Source organism: Mytilus edulis, chromosome 9 (assembly GCF_963676685.1).
Source record: "Mytilus edulis chromosome 9, xbMytEdul2.2, whole genome shotgun sequence".
NCBI lineage: Eukaryota > Metazoa > Mollusca > Bivalvia > Mytilida > Mytilidae > Mytilus > Mytilus edulis.
In genome coordinates, this window is record NC_092352.1 from 75022204 (window position 1) to 75036413 (window position 14210).

Consider the following 14210-nt stretch of genomic DNA (forward strand, 5'->3'; position numbering starts at 1 on the left):
CTTTTTCATTTTTAGCCATGGCGTTGTCAGTTTGTTTTAGATTTATGAGTTTGACTGTCCCTTTGGTATCTTTCGTCCCTCTTTTATTACCACTGGGTCGATGTCTCTGCTGGTGGACATTTTGTCCCCGAGGACATCATCCGCCCAGTAGCAAAACTACAATTGCATGAACTTACGAAGAACTAACAGGAAACTGGCTCGGACGTCGCCCAGTATAAAAAGGTCCGAAACAGACGTCACCATGGACACGGTGTCGTCTGATACGGCAGGTGTCCCCTCATCACCAGACATGACAAATATCCCAAACACGACTCATTCAGATCATCGTCCTAGTGAAAACAGCAACATTACACATATACAGCCATGTTCAGTTCTCCTTAAAGACATTTTGGTTTTTGATGACACAGTACAACACTGTCGCATTTCAAAATGTGAGACCAAAGGCTGCAAAACCTGTGCTATTTTAATTACAGATGCTGAATTCACTAGCAATTTGACCAAGAAGTCATATTTTACCAGAAGTTACGATGATCTGAATTGTAAATCGATAAATGTCGTCTACGGATTAGAGTGCAACCTTTGCGGATTGGTATACGTCGGTGAAACGAAAGGAAGGCTAAACAAACGGATGTGCGGTCATAGATCAGACATTAACCTCAATGCTAACGACATTCTATACCAGCATTTCAATCAGCCCGATCATTCCATCGTTTCTATGACAGTTCGCATTATCGAAAAGATATACCATAGCTCTAACAATCCTAATCTTTCAACGACTCTCCGTAGACAAAAAGAAGACTACTGGATTAGACAATTGGGAACTGCAACACCGTATGGCTGCAATGACAAAATTGATGGTATAGGTATTCTATCTAGTCCTTCGTGTAACTCGGTGAATGTGATGAATATTTTCAACTCGACTCCTCGACGTAGACGCAGTCATGGTCATCGTCATTATACATCACCCTCTCTGCATGATGTCTCTATTAATGACTTGCTGCCATTCATACAAAAACCGTTAGGTATTCATCACATTCGCACGAAACTTTATTCATTACCCCTTTCAAAACTTCATTCTCTGTTCAATTTATGTTTGGAATCCACTGTTACAAACCCTCATTCAAACCAATACAAACTTCAAGCTATAATTTCGGATATTGCAAGTCACAGACTTTTCAAGCCAGTTCGCATTGGAAAAGATGAAAAAGAGAAAAGATATTTTCTAAATCTTTCCTTTGCCAACAAAGGTCTCGATGGCGTCAACCTTGGCAATATCCTTCATCATAAATTAGTTCAATCGAAAATACCTCCTTTTTTTAAAGACCAGTCTGTACCAATAATTTCTTATACCTATACCAAACCTATTGCAACTAAAATTTTCAATTACAAACGCGTTTTGCAGGATCTCGATATTGACGACTTCAAGTCTAAACCTCCTGATTGCACTTGTGCTAGTTCCCAATTCACATATAATCCCGCTGGCCACGTTATTACCGGTGACCTTAACATTGTTAATAACACTTCTCTACGAAACGTGTTATCGAAAGGTCCGAAATATCGTGAGCCTAAATCCATCAATTGGAAATACAACTTTAAAATTTTGATGGATTCAGTCGAGGATTATGCCAGGCAATGGGCTAAGCGCGAGAAGGAAGACGTAGACACTCTATCCGAATGGATAAAGGCAGTGAGGTCCTTAATACAAATCAGAATTAAGAAACTGAATGGGTCCATCAATGCCCATGCTACGTCAATTTTTAAAGACCCAAATGTTGCTAAACACCTATCCGACCTCCATGATAAATATGTTGTTGTCCCCGCAGACAAAGCCCCAAATAACATCGTTTTTGTCTGTAAAAGTCATTACATTAATTGCTTGATAAACGAATTAGGTATAGACAATTCACTAGGAAACTCAACATATACCCTCACGACACTTACCAAAGAGGAAATCCTGGATAATCATAGGTCTGTTCTTTGTTCCTTTGGTATTTCAACCAAAGATGAAGAACTGGATCTTCCATCACTGTATTGGATACCTAAACTACATAAGTGTCCTTACAAACAGCGGTATATTGCTGGGTCTTCCAAGTGCTCCACAAAACCTCTTTCTAAATTATTAACATCCATTTTATCAGCAATCAAAGACGGGCTTCAAAGTTATTGTGAAACTGCCTATTCTAGAGGTGGCGTGAATCAGATGTGGATACTTAAAAATTCCAAAGATCTTTTAGAGTACATACAATCTAACTCTCTTTCATCTTGTAACAGTATTAAAACATTTGACTTCTCTACTCTTTACACAAGTATTCCACATTCCAAACTTAAAGACAAATTAAAAGAGTTGGTATTACTTTGCTTCATAAAAAAGAATGGCCAACGTAGATACAAGTATCTTGTCTTAGGGAGGGATAAATCCTACTTTGTAAAGAATCACTCTGATTCAAACAAAAAATTCTCTGAAACCGATATTATCAAGATGCTTGATTTCTTGATTGACAACATATTTGTTACGTTCGGAGGACGTGTTTTTCAACAGACTGTCGGCATACCAATGGGAACAAACTGTGCCCCTCTACTTGCTGACTTGTTTCTTTATTATTATGAGGCTGACTTCATGCAGGAACTTCTTAGGAAGAAAGATAAGAAGTTAGCAATATCCTTTAACTCTACTTTCCGCTATATAGATGACGTTCTTTCACTAAACAATTCAAAATTTGGTGACTATGTGGACCGCATCTATCCCATCGAATTGGAGATAAAGGATACTACAGATACAGTTAAGTCAGCTTCATATCTTGACTTACATCTAGAAATTGACAATGAGGGTCGGTTGAAGACAAAACTTTACGACAAAAGAGATGATTTCAGCTTTCCAATTGTGAACTTTCCATTTCTAAGTAGCAACATTCCAGCAGCACCTGCATACGGGGTATATATCTCTCAATTGATACGATATTCCCGTGCTTGCATTTCCTATCATGATTTTCTTGATAGAGGGTTACTGCTCACAAGGAAGCTATTAAATCAAGAGTTCCAAATGGTGAAGTTGAAATCATCCCTTCGTAAATTTTACGGACGCCATCACGAGTTGGTTGACCGTTATGGAATAACCATTTCACAAATGATATCGGATATGTTCCTCACGTCGTAACTACAATTCCCTTCCCTTTCATGAATTTGACCTACCGAATTAGACTATTTACCGGATTTGCAATCACATAAGCAACACGACGGGTGCCGCATGTGGAGCAGGATCTGCTTACCCTTCCGGAGCACCTGAGATCACCCCTAGTTTTTGGTGGGGTTCGTGTTGTTTATTCTTTAGTTTTCTATGTTGTGTCATGTGTACTATTGTTTTTCTGTTTGTCTTTTTCATTTTTAGCCATGGCGTTGTCAGTTTGTTTTAGATTTATGAGTTTGACTGTCCCTTTGGTATCTTTCGTCCCTCTTTTATTACCACTGGGTCGATGTCTCTGCTGGTGGACATTTTGTCCCCGAGGACATCATCCGCCCAGTAGCAAAACTACAATTGCATGAACTTACGAAGAACTAACAGGAAACTGGCTCGGACGTCGCCCAGTATAAAAAGGTCCGAAACAGACGTCACCATGGACACGGTGTCGTCTGATACGGCAGGTGTCCCCTCATCACCAGACATGACAAATATCCCAAACACGACTCATTCAGATCATCGTCCTAGTGAAAACAGCAACATTACACATATACAGCCATGTTCAGTTCTCCTTAAAGACATTTTGGTTTTTGATGACACAGTACAACACTGTCGCATTTCAAAATGTGAGACCAAAGGCTGCAAAACCTGTGCTATTTTAATTACAGATGCTGAATTCACTAGCAATTTGACCAAGAAGTCATATTTTACCAGAAGTTACGATGATCTGAATTGTAAATCGATAAATGTCGTCTACGGATTAGAGTGCAACCTTTGCGGATTGGTATACGTCGGTGAAACGAAAGGAAGGCTAAACAAACGGATGTGCGGTCATAGATCAGACATTAACCTCAATGCTAACGACATTCTATACCAGCATTTCAATCAGCCCGATCATTCCATCGTTTCTATGACAGTTCGCATTATCGAAAAGATATACCATAGCTCTAACAATCCTAATCTTTCAACGACTCTCCGTAGACAAAAAGAAGACTACTGGATTAGACAATTGGGAACTGCAACACCGTATGGCTGCAATGACAAAATTGATGGTATAGGTATTCTATCTAGTCCTTCGTGTAACTCGGTGAATGTGATGAATATTTTCAACTCGACTCCTCGACGTAGACGCAGTCATGGTCATCGTCATTATACATCACCCTCTCTGCATGATGTCTCTATTAATGACTTGCTGCCATTCATACAAAAACCGTTAGGTATTCATCACATTCGCACGAAACTTTATTCATTACCCCTTTCAAAACTTCATTCTCTGTTCAATTTATGTTTGGAATCCACTGTTACAAACCCTCATTCAAACCAATACAAACTTCAAGCTATAATTTCGGATATTGCAAGTCACAGACTTTTCAAGCCAGTTCGCATTGGAAAAGATGAAAAAGAGAAAAGATATTTTCTAAATCTTTCCTTTGCCAACAAAGGTCTCGATGGCGTCAACCTTGGCAATATCCTTCATCATAAATTAGTTCAATCGAAAATACCTCCTTATTTTAAAGACCAGTCTGTACCAATAATTTCTTATACCTATACCAAACCTATTGCAACTAAAATTTTCAATTACAAACGCGTTTTGCAGGATCTCGATATTGACGACTTCAAGTCTAAACCTCCTGATTGCACTTGTGCTAGTTCCCAATTCACATATAATCCCGCTGGCCACGTTATTACCGGTGACCTTAACATTGTTAATAACACTTCTCTACGAAACGTGTTATCGAAAGGTCCGAAATATCGTGAGCCTAAATCCATCAATTGGAAATACAACTTTAAAATTTTGATGGATTCAGTCGAGGATTATGCCAGGCAATGGGCTAAGCGCGAGAAGGAAGACGTAGACACTCTATCCGAATGGATAAAGGCAGTGAGGTCCTTAATACAAATCAGAATTAAGAAACTGAATGGGTCCATCAATGCCCATGCTACGTCAATTTTTAAAGACCCAAATGTTGCTAAACACCTATCCGACCTCCATGATAAATATGTTGTTGTCCCCGCAGACAAAGCCCCAAATAACATCGTTTTTGTCTGTAAAAGTCATTACATTAATTTCTTGATAAACGAATTAGGTATAGACAATTCACTAGGAAACTCAACATATACCCTCACGACACTTACCAAAGAGGAAATCCTGGATAATCATAGGTCTGTTCTTTGTTCCTTTGGTATTTCAACCAAAGATGAAGAACTGGATCTTCCATCACTGTATTGGATACCTAAACTACATAAGTGTCCTTACAAACAGCGGTATATTGCTGGGTCTTCCAAGTGCTCCACAAAACCTCTTTCTAAATTATTAACATCCATTTTATCAGCAATCAAAGACGGGCTTCAAAGTTATTGTGAAACTGCCTATTCTAGAGGTGGCGTGAATCAGATGTGGATACTTAAAAATTCCAAAGATCTTTTAGAGTACATACAATCTAACTCTCTTTCATCTTGTAACAGTATTAAAACATTTGACTTCTCTACTCTTTACACAAGTATTCCACATTCCAAACTTAAAGACAAATTAAAAGAGTTGGTATTACTTTGCTTCATAAAAAAGAATGGCCAACGTAGATACAAGTATCTTGTCTTAGGGAGGGATAAATCCTACTTTGTAAAGAATCACTCTGATTCAAACAAAAAATTCTCTGAAACCGATATTATCAAGATGCTTGATTTCTTGATTGACAACATATTTGTTACGTTCGGAGGACGTGTTTTTCAACAGACTGTCGGCATACCAATGGGAACAAACTGTGCCCCTCTACTTGCTGACTTGTTTCTTTATTATTATGAGGCTGACTTCATGCAGGAACTTCTTAGGAAGAAAGATAAGAAGTTAGCAATATCCTTTAACTCTACTTTCCGCTATATAGATGACGTTCTTTCACTAAACAATTCAAAATTTGGTGACTATGTGGAACGCATCTATCCCATCGAATTGGAGATAAAGGATACTACAGATACAGTTAAGTCAGCTTCATATCTTGACTTACATCTAGAAATTGACAATGAGGGTCGGTTGAAGACAAAACTTTACGACAAAAGAGATGATTTCAGCTTTCCAATTGTGAACTTTCCATTTCTAAGTAGCAACATTCCAGCAGCACCTGCATACGGGGTATATATCTCTCAATTGATACGATATTCCCGTGCTTGCATTTCCTATCATGATTTTCTTGATAGAGGGTTACTGCTCACAAGGAAGCTATTAAATCAAGAGTTCCAAATGGTGAAGTTGAAATCATCCCTTCGTAAATTTTACGGACGCCATCACGAGTTGGTTGACCGTTATGGAATAACCATTTCACAAATGATATCGGATATGTTCCTCACGTCGTAACTACAATCCCCTTCCCTTTCATGAATTTGACCTACCGAATTAGACTATTTACCGGATTTGCAATCACATAAGCAACACGACGGGTGCCGCATGTGGAGCAGGATCTGCTTACCCTTCCGGAGCACCTGAGATCACCCCTAGTTTTTGGTGGGGTTCGTGTTGTTTATTCTTTAGTTTTCTATGTTGTGTCATGTGTACTATTGTTTTTCTGTTTGTCTTTTTCATTTTTAGCCATGGCGTTGTCAGTTTGTTTTAGATTTATGAGTTTGACTGTCCCTTTGGTATCTTTCGTCCCTCTTTTATTCTATATACTGGTAACTATGATGTCTTTCGTCTTATTGTCTTTACAAGATATCATTGAGCGATTTCTACCGCTGTATTATTTTTGTTTTGTTTGGTTTCTGACGACTTTTTAATACCACTTCAATAATAGGTTACTTTTGTATATTCTTATGATGTCATGCAATGGTATCCTACCCTGTGATATTCTCAACATGGTAGTTAATTTAATGTGAAGGCTCTGTTTTGTTAAACATGGCGTTTTTCCCATTTTTAAGTCGTCCTTCTTTAAGCATCTGAGTACACGATTTTACATCACAGGATCGAAATGTGTAAATTATCTAATTTCAATCAATATAGAAAAACAGAAAGAGAAGAGAAAATATTTCTCACTAAACGACAAAGAAATTCTGATAGGTCATTTTTCCCCATGAAAGCCCATCCACCCAATATGAACAGAAACTCTACATCTAATAGGTCTTAATTTATTGATCTAATAGGTAGCTTTTCATGATGTTTTTGTCTGATACGTATGAAAAAAAATCTCCCCATCCATCCCCACCTGTCAGAAATTAACTAGAATGGCCCATTGTAGTTATAATGTCTCAATATTTTAATATGATTCATTCATAACTGTTTATAGATAAAAGCCCCTTCATACTTTCTTTGCAAGACGTGTTTTATTATATTCATGGTTTATTCTATTCTTCTGTTCACTTTCATATTTTAACTACATCTTTTTCATCTTTTAATTAGTAAATTATTATATTTATTAACAACAATAACATAAATCAGGCAAAAAAAGTACAACAAATCATATACAAGAATAGAACAAATCAACATCTTAATAAATATAAAAATATCAGATAAAACTAATACACTACTAGTGTGGATATCGTAAATCTTTCTGACACTGGTTTGACGCCATTAGGTCTAACGACTGTTCAACATACCGATATGACAAACGAGTCCAAGGCTGAGGCTAAGGATATTTATTGATTGATTAAATTAATCTAATTCATGAAATGCAACATACGCAAAAACAAATGAATGCATTTCACACACCAAAAAAATATATTCATAATATGAGGACTACAATTCGTACATAATAGAAGTATTCATGCTTTTAAATACTTAGTTATATACTAAGGGAGTGAAAACTAAATCTAAATTTAAATAAAATTTGTCTATAAATTACATTATTGCATATTTAATATCAAATATTCTTCCGAATGACAATTTGCGATTACATACATTTTACGTCATCAAAACGTATATCTTTATGAACACTGTTATTTGTATGTCTTCTAAAAATGTTCTTTCAGTATTGGTTCATGAGTTTCATATATTAATATGTTTATTTCTCTTTTTTCCTAAATGGATATATAGTTACAGACATCTAATAAAAAAAGAGTTATTCTCGATAATGTCCTTAATGATTATATAATATATATATATATATTAAAATGGGTGTAGTGTTCGAATTCGACTTTCGAATTATCGTGAAGCAAGTTTATGGATGAAAAAAGTATATACATTTCTTACATTATCATGCAGCTGTATTTTGCAATTGATTAACAAGTGATTAAGTGACTTGGTATACTATGGACACTTTACCTTCGTTTTAAAGTTCCAGATTCTGCAGTTTATATGAGATACAGGAGATGCAGTGCTTAGGTTAACATTGTTAATTATAAAGCAACCAAATGACTCACAGAAATAAAGATCATAAATAAAATGACTTGATCTGATTTCCGCACTTTCTATACTTCATATAAGCATTTAAGCATTTAACATCATTTTCGACATAGTTCTTCCAAGTTTTGGTAATGACTGAGTTTCATCTATAATAGGACCACAATCGATTTACAACACAGTTCGGTGAGACGAATCCTCTTCTGATATACCGGTTTGATCTGTACCTATAATATTTTCGTAACCTTTTTGGGATTGGCTATTACGATTTGAATTTGTCTGTTCATCATTTTGAGAGCCACTTGAAGAGCGAACCGTCGGAGACACAATGGCAACTTTGCGATTGTCATCTTTTTCAAATCCGTGGTTGGCGTAATATTCTACCTGGCTTGTTTGTGTTGACAGTTTATTGTCACCATTACTGTTTTGTTTGCTATGTACAAAAAACAAACAAAAATACATTTTGTCAAAACATGCATAATTGACAGCGAAGCATAATCTTTGATTTATATTCATTTGATTCAAAACTGGGTCGAATTTTGATATCTTTATCAATTGCTTGTTAAATAACGTGAAAGGAAACACTGTTTTTTTAAGTTGCACGGCGGAATAAATGAAATGAAAGTCAAATCATGTATTTTTAATTTGTAGCCGTTTCACTTTCAACATCAAGGCTCATTTTTGATGATAAGAATTATTATTATGTACCATTCTTCATGCTGAATATTTGCTGATTTCCATTAGTATTTAATGATGTTCTTATTTATTTGAATCCTGTCCAACTGTTCACGAATGTGGGTATGTCTATTTTGTGGTAAAACAAAATTAACTTATCTTACCAGCACATAAAGGTATTTTTTTTATAAGATCTAAAGTTCGGAACAAACAAAAACAGATTGAAAACACCTTATAAAAAAATTCAACCACCATGTCCTTTGTTTTAGCCGGACAGTTAGTTGTATGACATGTAATCGTTCAAAATCGCCGCATATTTGTATCGCGTTTTAAATAATAAAAAAAGAAACAATACAGCATAGAAATTATAGATGTCTGCCAATCATCACTCACCTTGAATTACTAGATGAATCATAATGCTCATCATTCCTTTTTTCTTTGTGACGTCGGTCTCCTGCTTTATCGTAAATCCCTTCCTGTGTTTCCGCATATGTGTCTTCTTCTTGTTTACCAATAATATCTATGGCTTCAGTTTTCTGCTTGTTTCTTAACTTTGATGCTTCGTTCACTTGAGCATATACAGCGGGTTGAGGTGGTGTATTTCTGAAATGTTAACAATATAAAATAGAACAGTAAACTGGTGTAAGAGGTATCATTACAATGTATATGTAAAATTAAATGCTGTCAGAAGAAAAGGCAATGACCAAACAAAACATCAACAACATTTAAATTGAAAGTCCAATACTTCATGAGTTAATGTGTTTGCATTGACATTAAAAGGCATCACGTCTCAAGCATATGACTAACAACAGTGTACAAAACATAACACGATAAATTATACAATGGACACTGCAAATAAAACGACTTTACGTATATAACTAACACGATAAAGAATGGTTAGCAGTTCCTGGTGTAACAGTTTGAAGTTGAACGATTGTATACGTACGATTCGTTCTTTTTCTTTTCCTCTTCCTCTTGTTTTTTCAAGTATTCCTCATTATGTTTATTAATATCTTCAACTTCGAGGCCATTATTAGAACTTTTTGTTATAGGAGCATCATCTTCTAAAGCAATGTAATCATAATCACCAGTCCTAGGTTCTGTAACTGGTTTTGGTTTCGAGTCATCGAAACTTTTAGAAACATTTTTAAATGTTGGTGATTTACTCTTCCTTCTGTATAAAAGAATCAAATGTCAATGACAGATGCGACTTCCTATGCAATACAATAATTCATTTAACTCAACACATACTCATTAAATGTATCACATTCAAATTTTACGATGACTAATCATATGTTTTGCATTTCAGTGAGTTATTAACATCTGTGAGTAACATTTTCAAGGATTAAACTGAAGATAAATGTCATTTTCCTAAAACTTTAAGAATATTCATGTTTTAAATTCCATACAATAACGTAAATTGCTGGTACCTACCCATTGAACAAAACCAAAATTATTAAGACGTCAGCAAGCGTTACTATCATATGACCACATTTACCATGCATAAATTTATATTAATGCACTTTCTTTACTTGTAGCACTGAACGTGCTTCTATGGCGAGTAATGCCGTCTGTGCAGAAATATATAGCTTCATTTCTATTATGAAAGTGATATAAATCTCTTATGTACCTTATGTACCTTAGGATGAGTTGGTGTATACCATCATTGAAATAAAATTGTTACTAGTTTAATTAAAATTCTGACTACAACAAGTGACATTGTAATTTTTCATAGTGTTTTTTTTTTCTGATTAACTTTTCGTCACTGATTTTATTCTTACCTTTTACATGCTATTATAACTATTATAACAACGATAACGGCAACAACCGCCCCAACAATACCAGCAACATGACCTGCAAAAATAATAATGTTTTAATAGAACAATCATATTCTTGACTAGGTTTATGTTTTTATTTACGAAAGTAGTGGGTTAAACCTGTTTTATATCTAGTTTAACCACCTCTAACTTGTACGGCGGTTGTTCATAGTTCCGCTATATTGCCAGATTGAGTGATTAATCAAAATAGACATAATAGCTCAATGTGACAATAACTGGAATCCAGGAGCATTAACCTTATAAGGAAATAATAACAACTGATAGTTCAAAACATAGTAAGGAATGTATTGTATTAATTTATGACTTACATTTCAAATATACACTTGCAATTATTCAACTAAAAAGAAGAATGCTATCTTGTATCATTTTTCTTAACCTAAGCCATGTAACGCTTTCATATGTTGTAGTAGAAGTTCTAACTTGGAACTTAAAAACTTACCCTAGTATGGGTTTGAGTTTTAGTTTGTAACTCGGATTCGTTTTTTTTTTCTCAATTGATTTATGAATTACGAACAGCGGTATACTACTGTTGCCTTTATTTAAGTAAACCAACCTTGCCAAATCGACTACATGTCCGCTTTTTACCACTTTTTTTAGCTTCCAGTTCTAGGTGTTTTCGATGAATATTTTTCAGATTTAAAAGTTAATTATCACGGCTGGTAATCTACACATGCAAAATATTTGGTTCTGCAATGAAAACCACGAGAGGATTTTCTGGTTGTGCTTGAGTGGAGTAATTGTCACCGCTTCAAAATGTATGTGCAATTCTAAATCGCAATTTTCTTATTTGACTGATCAAAATATTGAAAATCGGAGAATGCTATGATGTAGTGAATACCCAAACGACGACATACATATATTTCATACTGCTGTACGTGGAGTTAAGCTCCTACCAAACCAGTTACCCCACGAGAAATTGCCTAAAAAAGTGACATTTTTATTTTGAAATGGTTCTATTAACAGACCTTCAAGTTCAAATTTACTTTATATTCGGTCAATGGGTATGAATGTCGTTTTGTGCGGCGTGTACGCTGTCCGGCGTTGATAGACATCTTAATAAATCTAAAAAGTTCATATTTTTATTATGTCATGCGTGAGGGGACCGGTTTATGAACATCGTGAATGCGTGAAGGGACGTGAACTCATATCTTTATATATGCAAGCTACGAGTCGTTGAAAGGTGCCTTAATATGGTTAGATTGTTCATGAAAAAAACACATTTGTGTGCATAAAGAAAAATTATGAGATTTTAAATAACAATTAATCACCCAGTTTTCTTTATATGAATAAACAGTCTAACCAATTAATTGCAAATATGTCTCCAAATTCGTGAATTTGGACAAATAATCGGTCTAGTTTACTACCACATTTGATATTTATTAATATTGTAATTTTCATTGTTATCAATAAATGTTATATCAGTAGAACAAATCTAATCTTGAATTCTATCTAAAGTCTATCCTATTTTTGGGATTTTTTTTTTCGAAATTTAAATATGACGTCATTTTCTGCGTTGATGGCTTTGGCTAAGTCGCCCGTGAATTTTTATTTGCTGTATTATGTTGTTTAATGTATCCGTTTCTATTCTGTAGTTAGTTCTAACTTCGATTTTAGCATGTATAGGCCTATCTATTATATAGTCATTTCATTAAAAAAAAATACTGGTTGCAAAAGTATGAATTATTCTCAATAATAAGGATGTTCTTATCCCAGGCAGAACACCCTTGCCGTATTATGCACAACTTATGGCGTTTGTTTTTAAACCTGGTACCTTTTGTTAGCTATTATTAGTGTTTCTCTCTCCTATATGCTCTCTCATTTATTTGTATTGTAGTCCTGTCATGCAATATTGTCATTTTAATGTTATATTAAATATTGCCATAAAAGCAGGAGGTTTGGATTGATTCAAATACGGGTTCATCCAACCATTTTTTTTCTTAAAATGACCTGTGTCAAGTCAGGAAAATGGGCATTGTTCTTTTATAATACGTTTCTGTGTGTGTTACATTTTAATGTTGTGTTTCTGTTGTGGCGTAGTTCTCCTCTTATACTTGATGTGCTTCCATCAGTTTTAGTTTTTAACCCGGATTTGGTTTTTTTTATCAATCGATTTGTGAATTTCGAACAGCTGTTCACTACTGTTTGCTTTATTGGCGACATATTTGCAATTTACTGGTAAGACTGTTTATTCATATAACATGTATACAGAAAACTTTATGATTTGTTGTATAAATCAAAATATTTTTTGAACTTTTATTTGTAGCAAGAAACATAATCGCTGACACAATATTTTCTTTTGTTTTTCGAAAAAACTTTTTATACCTATCTTCCAACAATTTATTTCAAAATTCTATCTCATATATTTTTTTATGTAAACAAAAGTGTTTTTTATGACCAATCTAACCACATTTAGGCAACTTTCAAAGACTCATAGCTTGGATATAAAGATATGATTCCACGTCCCCTCACGCATTCACGATGTCCTCAATCAGAAGCGATCCCCTCAGGCATGACAGTATGAAAATATGAGGTTTTTAGATTTTTTAAGATGTCTATCAACACCGGACAGCCTACACGCCGCACAAAACGACAGTAATACCAATTGACCGAATAAAAAGTACATTTTGAACTTGTAGGTCTGTTAATAGAACCATTTCAAAATTAAAATGTCACTTTTTTAGGCAATTTCTCGTGGGGCAACTGATTTAGTTGGACTGCCTAGTTAAGATCAGATGTGCATTTTATATTGAGTCTGCGTTATAGGCTTGTAAAGACAAGAAGATAAACTTAACATGAGTATTACTGCTTTGAACTGAAAGAAGGGATTATAGGGCTTCACAATGAATATCAAATATCATGTATAGGTGTTACCGTTTGAAAGAAAAAAAAAAACACTAATATACACGCTGAAAATGGGCAAAATTTCACGTTATGTTGTTACATTTAAAAGTTCGCTGTTTTTATCAATTGATAGTTAATAAATGAACTTAATTTGAACTACATTATTCGTTCACTACTATAGACAATTTATTCATCCTTCTTTTACTGGTTGTTGCAACAAAAAATCTTCAGTGGTTTCAAAGTTATGATAAAAAGTCTAATACTATGCGTTTGTTATGAAATTTTGTACTTTTGTATTTAGCTTGCTCAGTGTAGTGATAAAAGAGAAAAAGAAATCAAATTTATGCTATTATGTGTT

The 14210-nt window shown here is 34.8% G+C and overlaps 1 protein-coding gene across 1 annotated transcript in view; it reads right to left on the reverse strand.

The window, feature by feature from the left end:
• Positions 1 to 8279: 8279 nt before the first annotated feature.
• Positions 8280 to 14210, reverse strand: part of LOC139489361 (uncharacterized) — a 183488-nt gene continuing 177557 nt past the window's right edge. The window contains exons 4-7 of the mRNA XM_071275671.1: positions 10955 to 11027; positions 10120 to 10347; positions 9567 to 9776; positions 8280 to 8931 (exon numbers count right to left, since the gene is read on the reverse strand). Of these exons, the coding sequence (XP_071131772.1) occupies positions 8670 to 8931; positions 9567 to 9776; positions 10120 to 10347; positions 10955 to 11027 (773 nt within the window). The 3' untranslated portion in view covers positions 8280 to 8669. The remainder of the gene's footprint in view (positions 8932 to 9566; positions 9777 to 10119; positions 10348 to 10954; positions 11028 to 14210) is intronic.